This window comes from Eretmochelys imbricata, chromosome 1, assembly GCF_965152235.1.
Source record: "Eretmochelys imbricata isolate rEreImb1 chromosome 1, rEreImb1.hap1, whole genome shotgun sequence".
Lineage (NCBI taxonomy): Eukaryota > Metazoa > Chordata > Testudines > Cheloniidae > Eretmochelys > Eretmochelys imbricata.
This window is the reverse complement of record NC_135572.1, coordinates 17,927,146-17,954,505: the sequence shown is the minus strand read 5'-3', so window position 1 is coordinate 17,954,505 and position 27,360 is coordinate 17,927,146. Positions and strand designations below refer to the sequence as shown.

General features: G+C 43.5%; 3 protein-coding genes across 5 annotated transcripts in view; 2 read left to right on the top strand and 1 right to left on the bottom strand.

Moving 5' to 3' along the window:
- Positions 1-10,875, bottom strand: part of USP35 (ubiquitin specific peptidase 35) — a 64,826-nt gene extending 53,951 nt beyond the window's left edge. Inside the window, exon 1 of the mRNA XM_077807428.1 lies at positions 10,809-10,875. The gene's annotated coding sequence lies outside the window, so the exon portion shown is untranslated. The remainder of the gene's footprint in view (positions 1-10,808) is intronic.
- Positions 10,876-11,131: 256 nt separating this feature from the next.
- Positions 11,132-26,097, top strand: KCTD21 (potassium channel tetramerization domain containing 21). Of its 3 annotated transcripts, none has more exons than XM_077807398.1 (2): positions 11,132-11,223; positions 21,957-26,097. In XM_077807398.1, the coding sequence occupies exon 2, from the start codon at positions 21,987-21,989 to the stop codon at positions 22,767-22,769; it is 783 nt and encodes a 260-aa protein (XP_077663524.1). In that variant the 5' UTR covers positions 11,132-11,223; positions 21,957-21,986; the 3' UTR covers positions 22,770-26,097. The 3 variants fall into 3 exon arrangements, with proteins under 3 accessions (XP_077663524.1, XP_077663517.1, XP_077663532.1); XM_077807391.1 differs by lacking the exon at positions 11,132-11,223 and adding an exon at positions 11,232-11,460; XM_077807406.1 differs by lacking the exon at positions 11,132-11,223 and adding an exon at positions 13,789-13,847.
- The window catches only part of ALG8 (ALG8 alpha-1,3-glucosyltransferase), a 40,805-nt gene continuing 24,648 nt past the window's right edge, over positions 11,204-27,360 (top strand). Inside the window, exon 1 of the mRNA XM_077807372.1 lies at positions 11,204-11,223. The gene's annotated coding sequence lies outside the window, so the exon portion shown is untranslated. The remainder of the gene's footprint in view (positions 11,224-27,360) is intronic.

The following is a 27,360-nucleotide window of genomic DNA, read 5'->3' as shown; positions in this document are numbered from 1 at the left end:
AGTCAGCATGGATTCATCAAGGGCAAGTCATGCCTGACTAATCTAATTGCCTTCTATGACGAGATAACTGGCTGTGTGGATGAGGGGAAAGCAGTGGATGTGTTGTTCCTTGACTTTAGCAAAGCTTTTGACACGGTCTCCCACAGGTTTCCGAGTAGCAGCTGTGTTAGTCTGTATTCGCAAAAAGAAAAGGAGTACTAGTGGCACCTTAGAGACTAACCAATTTATCTGAGCATAAGCTTTCACAAACTACAGCTCATTTCATCGGATGCATTCAGTGGAAAATACAGTGAGGAGATTTATATAGACACAGAACATGAAAAAATGGGTGTTAGCATACACATTGTAAGGAGAGTGATCACTTAAGATGAGCTACTACCAGCAGGAGAGCGGGGGGGAGGGACGGGGGAAGAAAACCTCCCACAGTATTTTTGCCAGCAAGTTAAAGAAGTATGGACTGGATGAATGGACTATAAGGTGAACAGAAAGTTGGCTAGATTGTCGGGCTCAACAGGTACTGATCAATGGCTCCATGTCTAGTTGGCAGCCGGTATCAAGCGGAGTGCCCCAAGGGTCGGTCCTCGGGCCGGTTTCGTTCAATATCTTCATAAATGATCTGGAGGATGGTGTGGATTGCACCCTCAGCAAGTTTGCAGATGACACTAAACTGGGAGGAGAGGTAGATACGCTGGAGGGTAGGGATAGGATACAGAGGGACCTAGACAAAATAGAAGATTGGGCCAAAAGAAATCTGATGAGGTTCAACAAGGACAAGTGCAGAGTCCTGCACTTAGGACGGAAGAATCCAATGCACCACTACAGACTAGGGACCGAATGGCTCGGCAGCAGTTCTGCAGAAAATGACCTAGGGGTTACAGTGGACAAGAAGATGGATATGAGTCAACAGTGTGCCCTTGTTGCCAACAAGGCCAATGGCATTTTGAGATGTATAAGTAGGGGCATTGCCAGCAGATCAAAGGACGTGATCGTTCCCCTCTGTTCGACATTGGTGAGGCCTCATCTGGAGTATTGTGTCCAGTTTTGGGCCCCACACTACAAGAAGGATGTGGAAAAATTGGAAAACATCCAGCGGAGGGCAACAAAAACTATTAGGGGACTGGAACACAACTTATGAGGAGAGGCTGAGGGAACTGGGATTGTTTAGTCTGCAGAAGAGAAGAATGAGGGGGGATTTGATAGCTGCTTTCAACTACCTGAAAGGGGGTTCCAAAGAGGATGGCTCTAGACTGTTCTCAGTGGTAGCAGATGACAGAACGAGGAGTAATGGTCTCAAGTTGCAGTGGGGGAGGTTTAGGTTGGATATTAGGAAAAACTTTTTCACTAGGAAGGTGGTGAAACACTGGAACGTGTTACCTAGGGAGGTGGTGGAATCTCCTTCCTTAGAAGTTTTTAAGGCCCGGCTTGACAAAGCCCTGGCTAGGATGATTTAGTTGGGGTTGGTCCTGCTTTGAGCAGGGGGTTGGACTAGATGACCTCCTGAGGTCCCTTCCAACCCTGATATTCTATGATTCTATGATTTTAAAATCTTAAATTTCACGATGTTGTAACCATGTGGGTCCTATCCAAAAGTGGGTTGTAGGGGGTGGTCGCAAGGCTCCTGTAGGGGAGATGCGGAATTGTCACCCTTACTTCTGTGCTGCTGGTAGTGGTGGCATTGCCTTCAGAGCTGGGCTCCCAACCAGCAGCTACAGAGCTTCCTGCAGCCGGGGGAGGTTCCTGGAAGTGTGTCTGACCTGGCCCTGGGAGTGGCCCATGCAGAAAAAGAGGAATCCCGTTCCTCCCCAGCCCAGCCGGAACTAGCAGCTGGAGCCCGACACCGGTTAGGAGCCCCTGGCTGGGGTGTCCCAGCTCTGGCCCTCCCCAGTTCTGGGCCCAGCACTGGGAGGTTAAGGGGCCTTGGGCTGGCTGGGGGGCGGGGTGGCGTGACCACAGCGCCCTGAGCGGTTGCCCACATCACCCACCATTAAGGCCGGCCCTACTCCCTGCAAAAAGTGACGACTCCTCCCATATGATGCCACCCTCACGTCTGTGCTGCTGCTGGCGGTGACACTGCCTTCAAAGCTGGGCGCACGGCCAGCAGCTGCACCGTTCCGCTCTTTGGCCACCCAGCTCTGAAGGCAGCACAGAAGTAAGGATGGCAACACCTTGACCCCCTCCTACAATAGCCAGATTTCATGGACGAGAGCAGATTTCACAAGGGAGACTAGATTTCACGGTCCGTGACACTTTTTTCACAGCCATGAATTTGGTAGGGTCGTACCCATCAAGGGCAATCAGCTGTACAATGAACCCATTGAGAGAAGCCACGGGCCAGGGTGGATAAAAATTGGATTTTTTAATTTACATCAGATTTTTTTGATAAAATGCTTTTTGAGGAAAAAACCTATCTAAAGATAGTTTTAATTAAGACACTTTATAGCTCAAAGATATCTCATCATGGAATAGGGATTATAAATTCTAATTCTTTAGTATGAGACAATATATTCATGTAATGTTTAAGAAAAGTGTTGTAAATGAGTTCCAATAGTTCACGGATTAGGAACCCAATCTTATGGGATTCCAGGGGCTTCTGTATAGATTATTTAGGTTAATCTTTCTATCTACCCAATGGGACTCAGTGCTCAGTCTAGAAGATACCATCAGAGATGCTTAGTTTTGCAGTTCTCAGACTATGGATTTATATCTCCAGAGATAACATGCTTGTTAACAACAAAAATGTTTTTAAATAAATACATAACATAGAGAGGAGAAATAACAGACCTCACTCCTATTTTCCCTCTGCAAATTTGTGTACACAGAGTCAATCCCCTACCTCTCTCTAAAAGTGCAAAGTTTCAAAAAGTTCAATGATTAGAAAATTGTTGGGGGCGGAATAGCTGGACAGGAGAAGAAGTCTGGAGATAAATGTGAGAAGGGAGGGACAGGCAGTACAAACAAAAGTGAAACTGTTTGAGCAGCATATTCCAGAAGCCTTGAGGTTTTTCTGAGTGTAGTCTTCATTGGTTTGAGATCTACCATACCATTCTCTCACTAGAAGGGAAAACCTATAATGGCAACAGGCCGTAAAAGAGACCCAGTTTGGGAATATTTTAATGAAGTTCCTCTACCTGTGGGTAAGACAGGCATGTGCACAAAATGCAAACAGTGCAACAAAGAAATACAAGGCCTGGTTGCCAGAATTAAACAACATCAGGAGAAGCGTTCCTTCTCAGGAGGAAGCTGCGTTGAAGATGATGAAAGGAACATGTCTGAACATTCAGGATCTTCAGGTTGGTAAACTTTTTTTTATTTCATACTTCTTTCTTAAGGACTGCCTGTCTTCCTTCTTGACTATTCTTGAATCCTCATGTTTGAGCAAAAAACATAGTTGTTACTCTATGGTGCTATCATTTTAGATACAGTTGTGATAAAAAATAAACAGCTGAAATAGGCAGATCTTCCTTTTACAATTTCACCTTTAAAGTAGTACAGAGTGTCAGTGAATGCAATGAGTAAGACTAAATGAGCAGTATGGTAATAATAATTAAATAACTGCATTGACTTATTTTAGGAGAATCTGTCCTCAACATACAGGATTCTGAAGACTATCCACTTTCAAGATCACCATTATTTTCTATAGTTTCAGAGTTATCTGCCAATGATAGTGTTTCAGTCACATCATGTATGTCACATAGCCACAGTATATCACCTGTAGCAAAAAGGAAAAAAAAACTCCAATCATCCAAAAACAACCATAGATAAGTTTGTGATAAGAACCACCAGATTACAAAAAGAGGTAATTGATGAAAAAATTTCCCTGTTTGTTTATGCAACAAACTGTCCTTTCCGTATGATTGAGAACCCACGCTTCATTAACATGGTTCAGTCATTAAGATCAGGATACAGTCCACCCAACAGAGCAGATGTCACAGGCAAATTGCTAAATAAAGTGTTGAAAGAGAAACTGAGCAGTGTGCAAAAAGTCTAGAGCAGTGGTTCTTAACCTTTACTGCAGCCTGCACACCTCTGGTTCTCAAAATATGTCCTCGCACCCCTTATCAATAATCAAAATATGTTCTCACACCCCTTATCAAAAATCGTTGAAGTAGGTCAGTTCTTTAAACCTGTTTGTATATTACAGTAATCATTTCAAAATGTATAATGTTAATAAGTATATAGGTTTGATGAAACAAAGTAGTTGTACTTAAGTGCCTGTGCTTAATTTGTGTTTTCTATGATTTACCTTCTAAAAAAATCTGGCATGTCTCGCACCCCCAGGGGGTTTGTGCACCCCAGGTTAAGAACCGCTGTTCTAGAGGGTGAAATTGTTAACCTGAGTCTTGATGGGTGGAGCAATGTCCACAATGATCCTGTTGTATATGCTTGTGTGACAACAGAAGAAGGGAATGTCTTCCTTACAGAAACAATTGATACATCAGGAAATGCACACACAGCAGAATACTTACAAGAAGTAGCAGTAAAAGCTATAACAAACTGTGAAAAAAAATGCAAATGTCTAGTATGCAGCTTGGTTACAAATGCATCCAAGATGAGAAGAAATTATTTAGAAGAAAGCGAAGAGAGTCCCAAACTAATAATATATGGTTGCAGTGCTCATTTGATGCACCTCCTAGCCAAAGACTTCAGTGTTCCAGAAATGTTGTTGAAATTGCAAAATACTTCCATAACAACCACTTCGCAGCAGCTGCTCTGAAAAAAGTGGGAGGAACCAAGCTAACTCTCCCACAAGACGTGTGATGGAACGCAGCAGTGGACGGTTTTGAGCACTATATCAAGAACTGGCCTAATCTGATGACAGTTTGTGAGCAAAATCGTGAAAAAATAAATAGATGGCACTGTCACAGTCAAAGTTCTCAACATTGGGCTGAAGAGAATGTTGAGCACATGCTGAGGACCCTGAAGCCTATTTCTGTAGCCTTGAACAAAATGCAGGGAAAGAGCTGTTTTATTGACAATGCTGTTGAAATTTGGAAGGAACTGAGTGAGATCTTAAAAAGAGAAATATGCAATGACAGAGTTAAATTACAAGCATTAAAAAAACAAGTGGGACAAGCACTATCTCCAGCTCATTTTCTTGCAAATATTCTCAATACTCAGTACTAGGGTCAAACCTTAACTGCTGAAGAAGAGGAGCTGGCTATGATATGGACATCCGGCAATCATCCCTCCATAATGCCAACTATAATATACTTCAGAACTAAGGGTGGACCATTCAAGAAATATGTTTGCTGATGATGTTTTAAAGAAAGTCACACCAGTGAACTGGTGGAAGTCACTTAAGCGCTTGGATTCAGAGACTGTTGAAGTGATAATCTCACTTTTAACAGCAGTAGCTTCTTCTGCTGGTGTAGAAAGAATATTTTCTTCCTTTGGACTAATTCATTCCAAATTGAGAAATTGTTTGGGACCTGAAAAAGCAGGAAAGCTTGTTTTTCTTTTCCAGATTATGAACAAACAGGAAAATGAAGGTGAAGACGACTGAGTTACCTGCAGAAGCCAATATTTTAAGTTTCTCATGTTGACCTGGCTGACATAGTCAATTTAATTTTTTTTTAATATTTCATTTAACTGCTTTAGTTAAAAACAATTTTAACAAAAACAAACCTGATTTTAAAAAACTTGAATGTTTAACTAAATTCAAAAATGCATATGCTTGTTTTGTTAAAATATTATATGTTTTCCTGTTGAAGAAAAAAATCCAGAATACATAACGTTGTTGTTTTAGTTAAATAAAACAATTTAAATGTCTGTCTGGTGATGTTCTCCTCCTAATACAGCATGGCAAGAAAATCCTTCAAATATTAATGATTAACCTGTTGAATTGGAGATAGTTCATCTCCCAATGACTTCATAAATATCTGCTTCAATTACCTTTTGTAAATGAAATAACCAAACAATCATTCATTTTCTGATATAGCTGTAAAACGAATCTGAAAAGTTTTCAAAATAAATCACTTTAAAAATGTGTAGTGTGTACCTTCTAAAAATGAAACCTACATCTATCTCTGAGTTGTGAAGAATATGTATTAAGGTTATAACAACCAACAAGAATGCACTTTTATGTAGAAATCCATGATTAAATCGAGTCTTCCTGACTAGTAATTTAAATCAATTTGATTTAAATCAAATCCACCCTGCCACAGGCTATGTCTTGTTACGAATTATACCTGATAGGACACGCACACAAATGCTACGAATTACACCTGGTAGGACACGCACACAAATGCTACAAATTACACCTGGTAGGTCACGCACAATTCGAATCTAGGCTGAGGCACATAAACAAAGTCCACAACTGCCGAGTTCCCAAAAAACACCAAGTTTATTACGCTCAAGTGTGGTGCCCCCCTGCTAGCCAGGAGGGGACCCCGAATACAGATTATACAAAGGTTATATACTTTTTAGCAAAGCATGTTGCCCTCGTGCATTGGAAACCTTAGCCAGTAAACAAACCCTTTTCTTATCTACCACGTATCCCTGCTTGGTGCATTTCTCGTGCTAAACTAGTATGTTAATTACACAGCATGGTCCTAAAGCCATGCATCAGTAACTTTTATTATCAGGATGGGAGGCCTCACATCAAAGGCCAGGAGATAGGGAGTTTAGGGACTGACAAAGAACAGATACCAGGAGTCAAGACAGGCTGGAGACATTGAGGAGGATTTTCACAGGAATGCAGTATCTAAGGAACACTCCTCCTGGTGCATGATGTGCTTGCTTTTAGACAATGGTGGGCCCCAAACCAAAATGGAGTCACATGTGCTAACTTTTCCTTAACAGTCTATGAGTCAGCAGGACATGTAGGGAGATGCCTCTGGACAGGGGACTACTCTAAGTGCTTTCCCATACTCATGTGCTGTGAGCTTGTGTTTGGGACAGAGGATGTACAAGCCACATGGCTAACGATATAAAAAGGGAGCTGTATCTTTTCCATTTTTCTTCAATCCTTCTTCTCACCTCTGGAGTAACTTCTCTACAAACTGAAGCTCTGAACAAAGGATTGATAGACCCATCCAAGGTTTGGATGTGTTCCAGAGGGACTTTACAAGTCAACAATCTCACCAATGCTGCTAAGAACCTGATATATGGACTCTGAAGTCACATGTATGTATCTGATTGCTTTGATCATTTCACAGCTCTCTTCTCTTTCTTTTCTTTTATAATAAAACCTTTAGTTTTAGATACTAAGGCTTGGTTGGCAGTGTGGTATTTTGGGTAAGATCCAAACTAGTATTGATTTGGTTATGTGGCTGGCCCTTTGGGGATCAGAAGAATGTTTTGTATATTGAACAGAGTTTTAAATAACTTCTCATTTTACTGGACCTTTTTGCTGATTGAGAGCCAGAGACTGGAATGCAATAAAGGGGGCTGTGTGATTTCTTTTTTTCAAGCTTCTTGATAACCAGTGTGGGGGATCAAGTGCACAATTTGTGACTGGTTGGCGAATCTAACTACAGTGTTAACCACCAGTTTTGGGAGAATCTGCTCTGCTTTTTGTAGCCTGCCTTGACCTTGACATTTTCATTGTGGGATACCTTAGGCACTTTGGGTCACAACAGCATTTAATTTTTTTATTAAATAAAATTATCTTAAATGTGCTGGATACATCAGAGAAAAAAGTTTATCATAACACATTAGGCATTTAAAACTAACTGATTTATTAAACAAATGAACTTTACCTCTACGTAGTGAATTGAACTGATTATCCCTGACCACCAAGTCCTTCAAGATTTTAGAACTAGTAAATCTCATCCTCTCGCCCCTACCTAGTTTTTATTCATAGAATGGAAAAGAAAATGAGCTTGCTTTCTTTCTCAACTTCCAGTAAGTTTCTTAACTTTGAATGAACTAGATATTAATCTGAACTAGTTGAATAAAATTAAATTAAGAAAATATTCTCTCTGCAACTGCAGAAGATGCTACTGCTGTGAAAAGCTGGGTTCATACTTCAGCTAACTCTGCTTCCAGGTGCTTAGCTAGTGGCTGCCACCGTTTCTGTGGTCTGCCTTTCTTTAAATGTTGGCAGCAAACATGTACTTCTTAATATTATTTTTTGTATTTAACGTAAATGATTTTAATAGACATAATAAGCCTAGACCTTAACATAGGTTGTCAATTTCAATTAGATTTTTTAAAAATAAACCTGAATTTAAATGTTAAAAAATTGATTTTTTTAAATCATGATTTTTTTTCCACCCTGAGACCCACTGAATTAACCTGGATGAGCCATCTTGCTACACAAGTTTTATGCATTAACTTCATGGGCGTTGACCAGCATAAAGTGTTGTAAACAGGGTGGAAAATCAGGCCCATTATTATGAGATTTCTGAGCTGAAAGTCAGCGTTAGTAAGCCTATAAGAGACCAGCTGGGTCACCCTTTGGGTGAGACATAAAACTGATGTTCCTGGCCATTAAAGATCCAGTGGTAGTTTTACATAAAAGAAGAGGACAGATTCTGCCCCATGTAATTACATTCTGCCTTGTTAAATTCACCTTTGAATTTCAGTTGGATACAGCAATATTCTTCACTTGCCATCCTAAACGTCTGTGTAGAGATGACAGGCACTGTTAAAAAGTTGTATGCCAAACAATGGCTGCATTTCAAGTGGGAGGGGTGGGGTGGCAAAATAATACCTATATAGCCTTTACTTATTTTACAGGGTGCTAGGCTTAATTAATCCAGGTTTGCAAAGCTCTTCGAGATCCTTGGATGAAAGGCCCTAATGAAGTGCTAACTGCTGTGGTGAACTGGCTATTGTTTATATGTTTTACTGCCCTCTGCTGCATTATATGAGAATGGCTCTTGTGCAGCATAAGCCCTATACTGCAAAGAGCTGGTGGAGATTTTCTTTTAGCGACAGGGGTGTGCAGCTTTAGCAGCAGGAGCCTCTGAGTGCCATGAAGTTCCAAAATGCCAGGGGCAGCAGCACAGTAGCCATTGTAAAGGCCCTGGTGGTCAGAGATTTGTTACATCATTATTATCATCCACACTGACTTTCAACATTTTGCAGGACCTCACTCTACATTAGGCCCACTAATGTTTTAGCTAACCTGACCTCACATCTCTGCAGTGATGGTGCCATGAATCCTTGATACTGTGACTCACCTGGAGTCTAGCCCATTGCTTTACAGTTCTTGATGTTATGAACTTTGTTCTAACATCTAGCTGAAACTTTTTCTTTCATCCACATGGGTGTGATAACATTAAATAAAGTGCAGATCCACCAGCATTTCATCCTCTCGCTCCCTGGATATGTCCTCTCAGTTTAACCCCCGCATAATACATAATATTCTGCATTTACACACCTTTTCATAAAGGACCATTACAAATGTTGATGGAGTTAGTTTCCCAAAACCCCTATGAGAGATTATTATCCCATTTTACAGATAGGAAAACTAAAGCACAAAAGTGACTTGCCCAAGGTCTCAGAGAAAATCAGTGGCTGAGTAGAGAATATAGAACAGAATGTGATCTAACCACTCGACTATGCTTTCCTGGCATAGTCTCTCTTTCTCACATCACCCAGATAGGCTAATTTTCCTTTGATTCCCAAGTCATAATTTGCTTCCCATCCAAGCAAAACAGTGGCACCAATCAAACTGCTCTGATTGGCTGCCGTGCCCAGGACCCCTTTGTGTCACTGGATGCTGCCTTACTTTGCCCTGACCTTCACACTGACATGCCCTCTGTTACTGTCCTTGGAGAATATAAATAATTCCCCTTTGTCATGCTTGTCGTTTCTTTAAGGTATTTATAGACCAAACATCTCTCCTTTCCTTTAAAATCTCTGTCTTCCTTTATCTGTATAAAACTCTAAGATGTAGGTGCCTCCAATGTTTTGGCTGAGAGGAGGAGACACACCTGTAAACTGTGCATTTATAACAATGACTTACGTCATTCATTTTAGACCCAGATTCACCTCCATCCTACACAAACCCTGGGGTTCTCTCTCACAATAGAAGTCAGATGTGCACATGGAGACCATAGCCAACTTTATAAAGACTACAGAAAAGATCTATATCATGTTCCCCCTATGACAAAACATAAAATAACAGATTAATATTTGATACATCCCTTTAGCTTCAGCCCTGGCAAGGTGGTAGATCTGATGGTCTATTTGGCCTTTTCTATCTCTCACAAAAAGAAAAGGAGTACTTGTGGCACCTTAGAGACTAACCAATTTATTTGAGCATAAGCTTTCCTGAGCTACAGCTCACTTCATCTCTCCCAAAGGACTCTACAAAGGCTCCAGATGTTTACATACAAACCATCGTACATCCCTAAATTCATAAAGCATTTTGAGATCCTTCATAAACTGGCGAACAAATTACTTGCCAACGCCTGCTTTTATTTCTCCATCAAAACTCCTATCAAAGCCAAGGAGAGTTCAGCCTGAGTATAGATTGGATCTGGACCAATAATGCTGTTGTTACAGAGCTCATTAGGGGGTACTTGTCACATACTGTATTAGAGAGTCCAGTGTCACCCCACAGAATGGGACTATCACCCATCTCTCTCTCTCCCCACAATCCCCTTTCGCTCAAAGGATGCAAGACAACCTCTTTCGCCCCCCAAGCTTTGTCCTGATGAAAACCTTTGCCCAAGTTAGCCACCCACTTCAAGCTGGCTGCTGCCTTGCCTACTGTCAGTGCCATGCAAGGCAATCATTAGAAAACACACACACACACGCGCGCTCGCCCACCCTTCCAACGCCACAGTCGAAATATTTCTCAGCATCCTTATTCCCCCACCCTCCGCAGTCCTGCCTGCCGTGCAAATAAATACCTTGCTGCACCGCAAACGATCCGCAAAGAAGGGGAGGCGGCGGCGGCTGCAGTAGCAGCAGCAGAGTCCAGAGCGCCAGGGCTGCTGCAGCTGCGGCAACCAACACTTACCCCACGCGCAGCCTCTGGCGCCGCCGGAGCGGCTCGGAGGCAATAATAACAGCCCGCGTCTCCTTTAACACCAGCTGGCGAGTTGCCGGCTCTGCCCCGGGGCCTGCTGGGAGTTGTAGTTCCCCGCTCCAGTGGCCTGGCTGGAGACCTGGCATCCTGAGAACTACAAGTCCCAGGGAGGGCTGCGGGGCCTCCAGATCCTGCCTGCCAGCTTTTCTCCCTCTGCCGTGCCGACCCTCGCTGGGCTCGTCCCGCTTCCCCCAGCCCGCGCCGGGGACAGGGGCCCGCGGAGCGCGGGGGCCAAGGTGGGTGCCGCAGTCCCGCCGCGGGCTGGGGTGTCCCCGAGGAGCGGGATGCTTGCGGGGCTGGTGAGTCCCGGGGCCCCCTCCCGGCCCTGGGCTCTGCCCCCGCGGGGACTGACTGGGGGCTCGAGGTCCCAGGCTGGTGCTGTGCGTCGTTGGGGACGGCGGCGCCCCGCAGCCCTGGACTAGCCCTTGGGATCGCCACAGCCCCGTGCCGGCCTGCGCTCCCCCCGCCCCCAGGTGAGTGTCCTCACCCCGCTCTCGCAGAAGGGGAAACTGAGGTGCGGAGCGGTGGAGCGACTCGCCCAGGGCCAGTGGCAGAGCGGGGAGTCGAGCCCGACTCCCAGCCCCTTCTGCAAACAAGCAGACAGCATTGCTGCTGGGTAATAGTAGCAGTTTGTAATGTGGGAAGGAAGCCTTAAGGCACTAGGGACCCCCTAATTCCCTAATAACGCTAGTGCTTTGGGGTCCTTATACACATCTCCCTTCTCAGTGACTGACTACCCAGTGTGGACTGAAATGATGATTGGGGTTCGTTAGCAGCAGCTGCCTCCATATACCAAGCTATGGACCTGATTCTCCACCCACACCAGTTGTAAACACCATTTGTAACCAGTGTAACACCATTTGAATTACTCTTGATTTACACCAGTCTGTGAGGAGACTCACACCTTGGTTAGTCTCTAAGGTGCCACAAGTACTCCTTTTCTTTATACAGGGCTCAGTTTGCTTTGCTTAGTACTGGACTGTGCCCACCTTTGGTGGTTAATAACATATAGGTACAGGCAGAGAGATGTTGTCCATGTATAGAACCAAGTGCACTTTTTGTTGGTAAGGTTTAGTTTCTGATGACAACTGGCAGGTTAGTTTTGTTTTTTGTTTGGTCATCAGTTAACACAAAACTGCATCTCTCTCTCTAACTGCATTCATTGTGTCAGTGATAATCTTATCTATGATGGCAGGGCTGCCTCTGGAAATGATTGGGGTAGGAAGGAACTAAGTAACCACTCAATTAGTAGGTGTACAAACTTAATATGTCTACCTACACTCAATTGTCTACCGAGCAATTCAGCACAGGAGATAATATAGTATCCCATTGTAGCTACCCGGAGGATTTTAGATGGGTGGAATGCAGTTCCCCATGGGAAATTTGGCCAGGACTTTGAAGAGCATGTGAAATGCTTTATTAAGAGTATGCTTAAGTTGATTCGGGGGGGGGGGTTGCTTTAGCTTCTTGAATATATCGAAGATTCAGTTTGGCAGTTGGCTGCTTCCTCCCTAAATATGTGACTTTACAAACCAAATGGAATGGTCCCCTGAGCCCATTTCTGAGAGGTGGGTCACATCAGAGCTCTGAGTTACAACTCGGCTTTTGCCCTGATCCTCGGATCACTTTGCAATTGGTTCTTTTCTCTCTCCTCCATGATCTCTTCTCCCTGCCCTCCTCCCAACACCCTCAGCAATTCCTGAGCTTCATTTCTTTCTCCTCTTCTCCCCCATATACTGATTATTTCACTCCTCTGCCTCAATTTGACCCATTATTTTACCTCTGTCCTCTTCCCCCCCGCACTCCCAGTGGGCTCCAACCCTGTCTTCCTCTCCTTTGTCCCCCACCCAGGGCAACCCTCTGCTTGGTTTCAGTATCCACAACCTTTATCCCTTTACCTTTAGCTCTACCTCTAAGCAACAAGTGCCAGCACTGTGGCGAGAACCAAGCGCTGCTTCTGACCGCTTATGATGCTTTAAAGCAGTTTTCTATGCACTTCTTTGGCACTTGATAATGCTGAGCCACTCCTCAGTGTTACATTGATGAGGGATTGAGGAATGGTGCAAAGCTGACTGCTAAAGGCAAGGAAGTTGGGGAATGTGATGAAATGAACATTCGTGCTTATGTTGCTTGTGTGTCTGTTTTGCAGAGAAATTTCTCCATGTCTACTTGGGGAAAGGGCTTTCCAAGATGAGGCCCTGATAATACCCACCATATTTTCCTCTAAGCTCTCCAGTCTCTTAGACCAGTGATCTCAACCTTTTCCAAATCGTGACGCTATGTAACAACAAAATAGAATTTGAGGACATCCCTTTCGTCTGGCCATAAAGAAAGGGAGGATGGTCATGACCAGCCCTGGACCTGCTGGGATCTTCTGATCTCCTCCTCCCCTCCCCCAGTCAAGATCCCATGTGCTAGGCTAGGCCATTTCACCCAGATACAGAGTGAGCAAGGAAAGAGGTGAAGGCCCTGAATTAGTGACTGCCTTGAAAATTCCTCTTGCACAAAATCAGACCTATAGCAAAGACAGGGCACATGCAGGTTTAGCGAAGCAGTTAACTACTGGGACCCTCTGTCTTTCAAGATAGATAGCTCTTGGTGGAAATAGTGCTCGTATTGTCCTCCATCACTGGTGTGGGTGAGCATGAGTCTTCCACAATGAGCTCAATCAAACTAAGCCCACGCAAATATATACGGGAAAGCCTTCACTTCAGGACTTGAGGCAGATATGAGTGAATGGCCAACTATAGTTGCCTGCCATCCCCATTAAGCTATTCTCTGCAGATGCTGTTTTAAATCCTTGCTTAAAACCTACCTCTGCTGTGATACCTACAGATCACTGCCAGCTGGCATTGGTTAGGTAAGTGGTGAGCTGACACTTCTATTCTTCAGCTAAACTCTGCTCATTTGAGTACTTCTCCCACTCCTACCTTGTTGGTCTTGTCTACCTGTCACACCCTGCCTCGCACCTAAACTGTAAGTCTTTAGGGACTGGGATTGTCTTTTGTGGTGTTTGTCTGATGCGCGCCTAGCGCAATGGGGCCCTGATCCTTCACTGGGGATTCTAGGCATTGCTAATAATAATACTGTTTTGAATGGAGATGGGGAACAAAGCACATAGATGGACACAGTCATGGTGAGTGCTCAACAGCAGAGAGCATGAATGACAGGTTAGACTGAGCAACCAGATCTAGATTTCAAAGCAGGGCGCTGTTGATCATAGTATCTAGGTATTTTGTAAGTATGGGAATTTTTACCTGAATTTGAAATAGGGTGTTACATGGTCTCAGTTCTGATGCACAGTTTTAGAGCTCTGTTGGCAAGTGACATTTTAATTAATGAATACTAAAGCAACAAAATAAAGCATATAAGACCAAGTGAGAGCAATGCATTCTAAACATGAGAAACGTTGGCACACAGCCCAAAACAGAACAAGCATAATGCCTCTAATTATTGCCTTTGAACAATCGCAACAGCCCTAATATTTCATTTTAACGTACTCTAGTATGAGAATGAGACCAGAGCCTAATAATTGGAACAACCATGTTTTCTTGTAAAACCACCACATTTAAAGTCTTAGCTGCCCATGAACAGATGGTCAGAATTTTTTCCACAGCTACCTATTAGATGGAGCCAATCCATTCCTTGCTACTGCAGAATTATTCCCTGTAATACATTTCTTCGCTTTTCTTCTTTAAAATGACCCAGGAGATTGGGATTCCACCTCTTGAGCATTATTCCAAAGGCTAATAGATCTTAGTCCGGATGTTTGTCCTGATACTTAGCATAAATGTTCCATTTCTTACTTTCATTTTATAACCGCTAGTTATATACTCCATTGTACCACCCTAAATAATTCATTTCCCTTGCTGGTGTATACATTGCAGACTGTCTGGTACCCTGAGATTTCTCTTAAACTACCCATATTTAGCTCTCTTAACTTTTCATTATCATCCAATACCACCAGTTCACAGATGCCTGTTACTTTACTGCTCTAAATTTCTTCCAGTTGTGTTAAACTCCTCCTGGTGAGAAGACGCCCACAGCCTGTTACTTCTCTGTTCTATGAGACAATGCCTCTGCAGCCCAAAATGCTAGTGGTCTTTTTTCCCTCTGCCATAACACATTGAAAATTCATGTCTAATGTTATCACCCCCTTTGTCTCTCTTAGCATGACTGCTTTTCATGGGTCTCTCTCCCAGTGAACACTCATATTTGTTCTCAGAGGTACTGATTTGCATTTTTTTCCAGACTGAAACCTCACTTTGATACTTTCTAATCTGTTTGGTTGCCTCTGTCTCTCCTCACTGGTATTTGCAATTCCTCCCTATCTGGTATCATGCAGATTTCATTAACGTTCTCTAGACACCTTTCTCCATAGCATCAATGAAGATGTTCAACAGGACCAGACTTGTATCTTGTGGTATCTGACTAGGCACCTTCTCTCACTTGATAACATGCTGTTTTACTATTGTCCTTTGCTGGTCCTTTACCTAGTTTTAAGCCATATCACTGTGTTCTACCAAAGCTAATTTGAATGAATTTTGAGTAAGATTTTGTGGTCCACTGACACTGTATAAAATGCTTTACCAGAATCCAACGAGATTGCATGTGCCACTTTCCCTTTCTGCATTAAGGTGCAATCTGACCCATGTAAGAAGGCCCTTGTGCTAATGAGGTGTCCTACTGAATTCAGTGAGACTCTGGCTGCATTGATCAGGATGCTTTTCTTGCTAGAATTAAGCTCCAATAATGCAGTCAGATTCGTCTGGCAGTATGTACTTTTTGTAAGCCCATCCTACATGCAATTGCTTTAAACCATTTTGATTTGCTGTCTGCTAGTATCTAGGGGGTTGAACACGGTGTAATATGGCAGCCATCCCATCTGTGCATTTCCACACTGGGGCTGGCAACAGCGGAGTAAAACTGATGCAAGACTAGGCATTTTCACTCTGTTGCTCCTGCTGGATAGTGTAGTAAAAGAGCAGTGGGGTGATCCACCCACAGAGCAATCTGAGTTACACAGTTGGGAGAGAAGAGATGAGCTAATGTGCATCTTCCACTGGCTCAGCACCCTGCTGTTTCCCAAGCAGTAGAATGATATTCATCAGTGTCACATGAGTTTCACTCTGCTCCTGTTAGTGATGATGTGATCCAAGAGTAGAGAGGGGAAGTGAGATACAGGGAAGGGGTGGAGATGGGAGCACACAAAGATATGGGGAGCAAAAAGACAGAAGGATAAGCAGTGAGGATCAAGGATAGAAGATAGCTGGCATGGGATGTGAGACTTGTACAGAGTGGGGCTGGCCTGGTGGTCTATGACAGCACTTCCATATTCAAGACCAAGCTTGCTCCCTGTGCCAGTAAGGACTGTGACCACTGCAAGGGCTGGGGAGAGGAAGAGATGGGCCTTTTTGCAGCTACCTCAGGCCAACTGCAGGAGCAGCAGAGGGAGCTCCACTATCCATGACAAGCCCACCTTGACCGAAGGGAGGGTCACATGACCTTTGGAAGAGGGAAAAGAGATGGGATGGGGCGGAGGAAGGGAGGAAAGGACAACTGACAGAAATAAAAAGGATATTTTTTGGGAGGAGTGGAAAAAAAACATACACAAGGAATGGGAAGAAACTCCAACACAGAAAACACTGAGAAAAATAATGAAACAGCTTACTTTTAGGGGAAAGATGGGATCAAGGAGTCTGTCCCCCTGCAAGTACAGGACTTAGGCCTTTGATGGAGAATGTATTGGGTATTAAACTGATACTGCACTGATTATAGTCAAAGGAATCTGGGAAATAAACTCTTTCCTCTGCAACATTTGTAAACACTATTGCCAAGTCAAAAGCAGTAGGACTAGAAGAAAACTCCACGATATCAAAACAGAGACATTCAGGCCATTTTCTATCTAATAAGCTTTTCCCACAAACAGATTTTGACTTTGATTTGTTTTTGCTAAAGGAGGTCAGTGTTCTGAAGAGTGCTCATAAAAACCCATCAAAGATGCCGTTTCAAAACTCATCAGAGCTAGCAGAACTGGAGTGAGCTTCTATGGTTTTTTTGTATTAGCAGATCATGCATACCGTATGTCCTGGCTCTGTTCAGCAAAGAGGCTGCAGTTCGGTATTACAGCCTACAATGGGCACTACAGATCCAGTGCATGTCTCAGTCATTCTGTTCCAAGAGACAAGCTGTCTAGTGACTTGAGCACAGGACTAGGAGTTGGGAGAGAGAGATTTCTGCTACTGAAATGCTGCATGCCCAAGGTCACACAACTTAAACTTTCTCTGCCTCGCTGTCCAAATAGCAAGTCTGAAAAATCAGGACACTTTTTTAGGGGGAGGGAGGGAGTGGAGAGGAGATGTAGTGGCATATATAAGACAAAGCCCCTAACAGCAGGACATCTGGTCACCCAAGTGAAGATAATGCTATTTACTTGCCTTCCTGAGGGTAGTTACTGATTGTACTGTGAAGAGCTTCGAGATCCTTGAATGGCAGGGGGCTATAGAAGGGCTAAATATACTGAAGTGAGATTCTGTACTGGTGTAACCCACTGTTCAGTGTGTGTTACGTGTCCCCACCCCACTCTTTTGGCCCCCATCCACAGAGGATAGTGAGTCTGTCACAGCCCCCAGCTACCAAGCCTGGCTCTTTAGCTCAAGCTATAGAGACTCATACTTTAGGTCTGGAGGTCTCAGGCTCCATCCCCAGCATGTCAGCCAAGACAGCTGTTCTCACATTTTGTGCTGCACCTGCTGAGGTACATAGAGAAGAGGAGACAAAGGTGCTTTAAGACACCTTTGCACCTTCCCAGTTCTGGGCTGGTGTGACCTAGGCAGCCTAGAGAGCTGCTCTAAATTTCAGCAGTCTTGCCTAGGTTAGCTGTGGCTGCTCCATGGTCTCTGCTATGGAGATTCCCCTCTACTTGATACACCACATGTTCTGGGCCTTGTCCAGGATGGCCAACAGCTGTTCTCTGTCATGCCTGTCCTGATGGAATGCTCCCCCACCTGGCTAAGGGGCCAAAGCGGTGTATAGACAGTGGGGACAATCTCTCTCTACGTTTTTATCTAGAAATCTTGAGCCCCTTTCTCAATCCAGTTGGACAGGCAGGGAGTTCTTTATTAAGGTGACTTGTCCCACGGTAACCTGGGTTCCATATTTCATTGTCTGCAAAAATACATGACTGGACTGAATATTTTCTTTTGTCATTGCTAAAATTAATTGTTGCTGTTTCTAAGGGTTTGTCTACATTGAGAGTTAGTGTATGGCAAGATGAGGTATAGTTCTAAAGCGCACTAGCCTGCCATGCAATAATTGACTCTGTGTACTAAAAGTTTTGTAGTGTACTTTAATCTGCTGCTGTTTGAAACCACAGTAGATCAAAGCACAGTATGGAATTTTTAGTGTGTGTCACCAGGGTCCACGTGGACAGTGAGTGTGTGGCTGGTTATGACACTGTAGATTTACATACCAGCTTCCTGCACAATGTGGCCATATAGTCAAGCCCCAAGTTGTGATGTGGTAAGTCTCTGACTCGAAGAGAATCTAAGCGGCAAAGAGTCTGTGGCACTGTATAGACTAACAGACGTATTGGAGCATAAGCTTTCATGGATGAATACCCCCTTCGTTGCATGCATGTCACTTAGTTATCTGCACTTAGTTATCCTGGGTGCATCTGCTGAGAATTGCTGCTGATCCAAGACTGAGTGCCATCTGCCCACCTCACTTCCTTCATAAATGCTACTGAATGGCAGTTAAGTCCTGCATTAGAAGTACTATATAAGAGCTAGCTATTATTTATTATTACATTAGCTACATGCATGATCCTGATAGTACAGGATGGGGCCCACACATCATGCCCGGGTGAGGAATTCAGCAAAGCAGCAGGCTAGACTGCCAAGTCATCCATTTCATCTGCCTTTAGTTAATGTTTACAGGGAAAGTGAAGCAAGAGGCCCATTTTCATTCTCAGCCTAGGGTCAGATGTGTTGGTCAATAAGGTCAAGTCAGTGGTGTGTCCAGCAGCTAGCAACTAATTAAATGTCATTTGCACTGGGGTTTTTGGTTGTCCTGGGCTGCCAGATAATCAGATTTGTCTTGTTTGTACAGCATTGCAAAGATAGGAAGCTTTATAAATGAAATGAAAAGTGGAAACAAAAGCAGACATTGGGCCTATTGTATGCAAATTCAATTTTACAAGACAACTGGCTACAGAGTGCAAAAAAAAAAAAATCTGAAAACTTAATCCGCTTTGGGGTTTTTAAAATATTTTCATGTCTTAGTCAATCCAGAAATCTTTTTTAAATGAATCCAGTGTGTGCAAAAATTAGAATATCCTGGGAGACCGACATGCTCTATTTGGGATATAGCTGTTCTTCATGTGGACTTGGAAGTAACTACCTTCAGGGATGAAAGAGCAGGTTAGTTTCCATTCAATCTTTGGCCCCTTCCACTCAGACTAACAACAAAGGGGCCAGTTACGTTATGTCCATTGGAACTGGACTGAGAGACCCTCCCCAAACCTCATATTATATAGGGTACCAAACAGCCTTTGTGTCAGTATAAACATGGGTTGGATTTGAACCAGGACCTAGAGAGAAAAGGATCTATATCCTATCGCTAATTATCTGAACCAGCCACCTTCACTTTATAATCCTTGACACTCAATGGTGCCAAAGTGAAGATTGTCCCACAAACTGAGTGAAAACATCACACTTTTCTCTTTCCAACTAGTCAGGATCAGCAAAGAGGGTGAGAAATGTGGTAATAACACAAAGGAATGGGCTTGTTCTCTGTGTTCCATATAGTAGGATATGGTGATTTTATTCTTTGATTAAACTTTAAAAAAAAAAAAAATTCATCCTGGGCAGATCTCTGGAATGTCACATTTCATTCATAACAATTTTTTACAGCCAGAGTATCAGTTCTTGGGAAAACTCAGAGCTGTCAATTGAACTGCAGAGCCAGGGCAGGCCACCCCCTCATAATTTTGACTCATCTCCTTGCTCTACATAAGCAGAAAGCTGTAGATAGAATTCTTCATGAGCAGTGGAATATGCTGACACTTCAGTGGAGAGCAGGGTTTAAGGTTGGGGAAAAAATAGTTTTATCCTAGGAACTAATTTTTTTTTCACGAAACATTCCATTGTAGCTAATAATGGGAATGTGCCACAGGTACTGTGGGGTTTGTAGTGAACTGCGTCTGTCTATATGCCAGAGTTCTTGCCCAACTTTATTAAATACGTGTGGGGCTGGTACTAAAGCTCAAGGCCTTCATTACGAGCTATACACAGGCATCTAACCAGTGATCTTATACGCAAAGAGCTCCGCAGGCTCAGAGAGCTGCTATGTGCTCAAGCAGATCTGATTCCTTCCACCCATTAATGGGTTAATGTACATCACGGGTTAATGGAATGTCAGGTATGAGGAGGAAGGCTGTACTTGTGGTTTAGACAAAAGGCTGGGAATTGGATCTGGGCTTTTGCAATGGCTTCCTCTGTGACCTTCGGTAAGTTGCTTAGATCAAAATGTAAGTGTCCATTAATGAGGGGTGTCTCCCTTCTTGGGTGCTCAGCTTCAGATCCCTAACACCTTATCTTAATCAGAGGTGCTGAATGCCGGCTGCCCCTGTTGAAGTAATGCATGCACAGTGGCTCTCCAAAACCAGGCTGAGTCTTGAGTTGAGTGCACACACATTTTAAAATCGAGGCTTTAGTTGCTCTGTGCCTCTGTTTCCTCCTCTGTAAAATGGAGATCACAATCACCTGTCTCACAAGGGTATTGTGAACCTTAACTTACAAATGTCTGCAGGTGCTTGGAGATCCTTGGAGGAAAGGAGAGAGGAGCACAGTTACTGTCTTTGGTATTAGCCAGTGGAGAATTGAGTTTACAGTGTAAGATCATGTTGTCGCTATGTGTATTAATATGACTACAGAGCCAATAATGGTGGCACAGTATCTCTCATTATTCCATATTTAATTACTGAAATGCCTCCACTCAAAGTGTATTCTACAGGGAGCAATGTGGCAGCTGTCTATGGAATGAACATACGTATTGCAGCATGAGCTTGTAGAAGACAGTTACCTTGTATCTCTGGATGGGAGGCGGAGCCATTGATTAGACTGGACTGGGAACCCCCAGCTAGAAGGAACATGAAGCTGAGGAAAGGAAACAGTAGATTGAGCACCAGATCCTCAGCTGCTGAAAATCCTCATTGACTGCAGTGGTATTACGCTGGGTTAAATTAGTTGGAGACATGGTCCGGAATGTTTCTGAACGATGAAACCTCTTAGACTGGGATTGTAATGAACCTTGAAGAACTGGAGAGCAACTTAATTATTGCATGGAGCCATATATGTTTGGCAGCACAACATCCTGACTGTGCATTGCGACGTTTGTGTGATTAGGACTTGTCACCGTCGCACACTTGTGTAACATGGTGAAGACAACACAAAGCAGTGTTGTGATGTTCTGCTATGGTAACTTCTGTGGTTCTGGTAACACCCTTGCGCTCTAAATGGAGCACATGCAGGGAACACCAAAGATATGCAAGTTTCCTGATCTCTTATTTCTTATGCACCCCAAACTTCTGTGTGGCTCAGTGGAAGTTTTGGGTGCATGAGGGATATGGGATTGGGTGGACCCAGGATGAAAACCTGGCCCTACTGAAGTCAGTGGGGCCAGGATTTTACCCTCATTTTGGATGGGAAGTGATGGAAGTACCTCACTTAAGACCATTATTAAAATGAACTGGACAAAGCCGTTGTGAATATCTGTTGGGAGCCAGAACAAAATTGTCTTTCTCTCCCATATGTCCAAGATGACCTCTAAAACTTTACCCATCTCTAGCTTCTGTGGTTTTCATAATGATATAGACATAGAAATAGATGTATATCCTTGTAAATCAAGGATATTCCCCAAAGTGGCTGTTCTGAACCCCTAAACATGTTGTCTTGTTTTTCCCTCCCAGTATTATTCCCAGCATCGTGACTTTTTCATCATGTCAGAACCTATAACTCTCAATGTTGGAGGAAAACTGTACACCACTTCCCTGTCTACCCTGACTAGTTTTCCAGACTCCATGCTGGGTGCCATGTTCAGTGGAAAGATGCCAACCAAGAGGGATAGCCAAGGCAACTGCTTCATTGACAGAGATGGCAAAGTGTTCCGCTACATCCTGAACTTCTTGAGAACTTCCCACCTGGACCTCCCTGAAGACTTCCAGGAAATGGGCTTGCTACGACGGGAGGCAGATTTTTATCAGGTCCAGCCACTGATTGAAGCGTTGCAAGAGAAGGAGGTGGAGCTCTCCAAAGCTGAGAAGAACGCCATGCTCAACATCACCTTGGATCAGAGGACACAGACAGTTCATTTCACTGTTCGGGAAGCGCCCCAGATCTACAGCCTGTCTTCCTCCAACATGGAAGTATTTAGCGCCCACATATTCAGCACGTCATCTCTGTTCTTGAAGCTGCTGGGTTCCAGACTTTACTATTGCTTCAATGGCAACCTGTCTTCAATATCCAGCTACCTGCAGGACCCCAATCACTTGACCTTGGATTGGGTCGCGACTGTGGAAGGCCTGCCAGAAGAGGAGTACACTAGACAGAACTTAAAGAGACTTTGGGTGGTACCAGCTAATAAGCAAATTAATAGCTTCCAGGTATTTGTAGAAGAGGTGCTAAAAATAGCCATGAGTGATGGATTTTGTGTGGATTCCTCCCACCCGCATGCCTCTGATTTCATGAATAATAAGATTATTCGACTAATTCGGTACAAGTAGAAATAGCCTGTTATTATGATATCAGGATAGACGTAACCAAACACAGTGTTTCATTTTAAGACCCGCTTCAAGACACTGTAACAAACAGCCTAATATAAAATCATGTGATAATGTGTACTAAGACTCACTAACTGTGAGCTGATTTTCCTATACTGAATTTACCAGTGACCTTTCAGAATATGTCTATAGTCTAGATGGATGGAATGCTGTCTATTGGCTTGAGCAGGGTCTAGGAATTAAGGAGTCCTGGGTTCCATTTCTGCCTCCGCCACTGACTCGCTGTGTGATTGTGGGCAGGTCACTAACTTCTCTCTGACTCCGTTTTCCCACTGGAAAACAGGGATAATAATACTTAACCTACTTCAAAAGAATTCCGTGAGGCTTAACTAATGAGGTTTACAGATCGCCTTGAGATTATCCAGTGCACTGTTATAGAGCTGCAGAGTTGTAGTAAGTGCAGTGGATTTGATTCTCCACCATGTTGCACATTGTGTCGCCAATTATACCTGGCCAGAGTGGATGTAGAATGCTACCAGGTCAGCAGGATAGAGGATTCACACACATTTTACACAGGTATAAATGACCATGAAAGGAAGCGGAGAATCTGGCTTAGAGTGTTTAAACTGAAGTCTTCTTTTCCCTGTAATGAAGCCTCAGTCCTATTCTTCTGTTGGAGTAGCCATGTTTCCACGGGGCAATTTGTATCACAAATGACAAAGGATGCCATGGCAAACAGAATAGTGCTGTATACGTGGGTTTTGTTTAAACATGCTGTGGATACACTTAAACCCTTACCAATTATGCTCTAATGCATTAAAGATAACTAGATTTGGTCTTTCTCATAATGGTGTGTGTGTCCGGAGGATACTGTTGAAAACATTTTTTGTTCTGGAGACAATTAAGAGGATAGAGAGTGTCAGCCCCAAATGTCTTCTAAATAGTTTGAACCACATCTACCCATACCTCACAGCTTCTCTTTTGGCACATGCTCCCCAGGGGAGATGGGTAATGAAGCATTAAGGGCTGAACGAAACATAGTTTGCCTTTTGGAATATAAACCATCACTTCTATAAGATTATGCATGATGTTTTCTAATTACTTTTCTTCAATAAAGACCAGGGGCCTGATTCTCCTTTGCTTTGCACCTTGTGGATGAGAGGAAAGCAGTGGACGCCTTGTTCCTTGACTTTAGCAAAGCTTTTGACACGGTCTCCCACAGTATTCTTGCCAGTAAGTTAAAGAAGTATGGGCTGGATGAATGGACTATAATGTGGATAGAAAGTTGGCTAGATTGTCGGGCTCAATAGGTAGTGATCAATGGCTCCATGTCTAGTTGGCAGCTGGTATCAAGTGGAGGGCCCCAAGGGTCGGTCCTCGGGCCGGTTTTGTTCAATATCTTCATAAATGATCTGGAGGGTGGTGTGGATTGCACCCTCAGCAAGTTTGCAGATGACACTAAACTGGGAGGAGAGGTAGATACGCTGGAGGGTAGGGATAGGATACAGAGGGACCTAGACAAAATAGAAGACTGGGCCAAAAGAAATCTGTTGAGGTTCAACAAGGACAAGTGCAGAGTCCTGCACTTAGGACGGAAGAATCCCATGCACCGCTACAGACTAGGGACCGAATTGCTCGGCAGCAGTTCTGCAGAAAAGGACCTAGGGGTGACAGTGGACGAGAAGCTGGATATGAGTCAACAGTATGCCCTTGTTGCCAACAAAGCCAATGGCATTTTGGGATGTATAAGTAGGGGCATTGCCAGCAGATTGAGGGACGTGATTGTTCCCCTCTATTCAACATTGGTGAGGCCTCATCTGGAGTACTGTGTCCAGTTTTGGGCCCCACACTACAAGAAGGATGTGGAAAAATTGGAAAACGTCCAGCGGAGGGCAACAAAAACGATTAGGGGACTGAAACACATGACTTATGAGGTGAGGCTGAGGGAACTGGGATTGTTTAGTCTGCGGAAGAGAAGAATGAGGGGGGATTTGATAGCTGCTTTCAATACCTGAAAGGCGGTTCCAAAGAGGATGGATCTAGACTGTTCTCAGTGGTAGCAGATGACAGAACGAGGAGTAATGGTCTCAAGTTGGGAGGTTTAGGTTGGATATTAGGAAAAACTTTTTCACTAGGAGGGTGGTGAAACACTGGAATGGGTTACTTAGGGAGGTGGTGGAATCTCCTTCCTTAGAAGTTTTTAAGGTCAGGCTTGACAAAGCCCTGGCTGGGATGATTTAGTTGGGGATTGGTCCTGCTTTGAGCAGGGGGTTGGACTAGATGACCTCCTGAGGTCCCGTCCAACCCTGATATTCTATGATTCTGTTTTCCTTGTTGGGCCTGTCTTATAGTAGGTGACTTCTGGGTACCCATCTCGCTCTGTCAGTCTGTTTCCTCACTTCCACAGGTGGGTATTATAGTTTTAAGAATGCTTGATAAAGATCTTGTAGGTGTTTGTCTCTGTCTGACGGATTAGAGCAAAATCGGTTGTATCTTAGGGCTTGGCTGTAGACTGTGTATCTTGTGATGTGTCCTGGATAGAAGCTGGAGGCATGTAGGTAAGTATAGCAGTCAGTAGGTTTCTGGTATAGGGTGGTGTTTATGTGACCATCACTTATTTGCACTGTAGTGTCCAGGAAGTGGATCTCTTGTGTGGACTGGTCCACCCTGATTGAATTGGCCCTGTCAGCACTGGTTCTCCACTTGTAAGGTAGCTCCCTTCTCTTCATGTGTCAGTATATTTACACCTGCATCTGTAATTTTCACTCCATGCATCTGAAGAAGTGGGTTTTTTACCCACGAAAGCTTATGCCCAAATAAATCTGTTAGTCTTTAAGGTGCCACCGGACTCCCCATTATTTTTTTGGATACAGATTAACACAGCTACCCCTCTGCTCCTTGGGAAGAACTCCCTGATGGCTCCTATGCTAGATAACATTAGGAGTGGAGTGGTGTGATATATCCATGGATTCTAAAGGAAGCTATGAGTCTAGGAATGGGCTGCTGGGCACCCTCTCCCCTATTTTCTTGCTTCTGGCTTTAGGATTTTCTAGTTGGCCAGAATTTGTCCCAGATTTGTTAAGAGAGCTATGCTTTTGACTTACTGCTTTCGGAAAAATATCATAATCTGTTTTATTTCCTCTAACTCTTACAGAGTTTATTGTGCATTTTAATTTTAAATTTGTTTCACTTTTTTCTGACTATAGCTATGTTCTGAATAATGTTACTAAAAGTGTATTTTAAAAATAAGTAAATAAAATGTAACAAGTGGTGCACCAAATTCAGTGAGGGACATAAATTTGTTAGCAAATTAAAATGTAATGGTATTTTCTGAAGTTGTTGTTTTTTTCCCCCTCTCTAGGACTTTACATAGTACATTATCATAATACTACCACCCAGGAATCACTAGTTCTGAGAGCTGCACTAGGAATTCTGCAATACCTACCCAGAAGGCAATGCAACCAAACTGGTTTAGCATAATCCTAGTGTGGACATGAAGCAGAAGCACAAGCCATTTTAAACCATAGGCTATAATCTACGCAAGTATGGATGTATTTGACCCTCTAAGGTTTGATCCATTATACTGTGAACAATTCTGTCCTCTAGCACTGATTCTTGCAAAGATACTGCAACACTGCTATTCAACCCATGGCTCTTCACAGTCTCTAAATTTGAACAACCACCTATATTATTTTGATGTAGCGGTTGCATTGAAGGAAAAGAAGTCAATTTAAATACTATTTATATGATTTGCACCCACTAGATGCTTTCTAAATGTGTAATAAAATGGTTCCCTGCTCCAGAGAGCTCACGAGATGACATGCAAGTGTCACCTTCACACAAACACACCCAGCCCTGTAACAGTTGGCAATTTCTTGTAGGCCTCCAAACCTATTAAAAAACATCTCACAGCCACCTAGGGTTTTAGTTGTACCAATTAGTTGCAACTCCTGGGAATAAGTTCTTTAGCTCAGGTCCAACTGAACAGTTGTATTCCTTAGTGGTTTCTTTCTAACGATGACAGGAAGCTGTAAGCATTGCAGCTGCAGTGAGTTCACACGTAAATGGTTCTGGGCACATAGGATATTATCTGGGTTGGAAAAGTGCTGTTTTTTCCACCAGCTCGGGGGAAGGAGCCTGCTGCTCTCCTGCCCAGTTCAGCTCATCATTATCCTCCAGAGCCTGCACTGCTGCTGGGAAGGGCAATCACTGGAATTCTGGAGGCAGCTGCATATTAATCATTATTAATGCAGCCTTGCAAAATTGTCCTTAAAGTATACTGGCAGCCGGTAAAATATGATTGATTCTCTTCCTTTCCCAGGGAGAGTGATTATAATAGGGGAAGAGAAAACTAATTAGTTTTTAATCCAATAGACAAGTAGAATTTTGCAAAGGTGTAATAATTATTAGCACTTACAAGATGCCCTAATCACAGCAGGATGTGTTTATGGGTGTGGTTAGACTACATAGCTGCTGCCCACCTCTAACGGTTGCAGGCCTAACGTTTCATGGCTGAAATCCTTTCCTATCTCATCCTCATCTAAGTCAAGACAGTACTTGGGTGCAGTGATGAACTGCCAAAAGTTGAAGAACC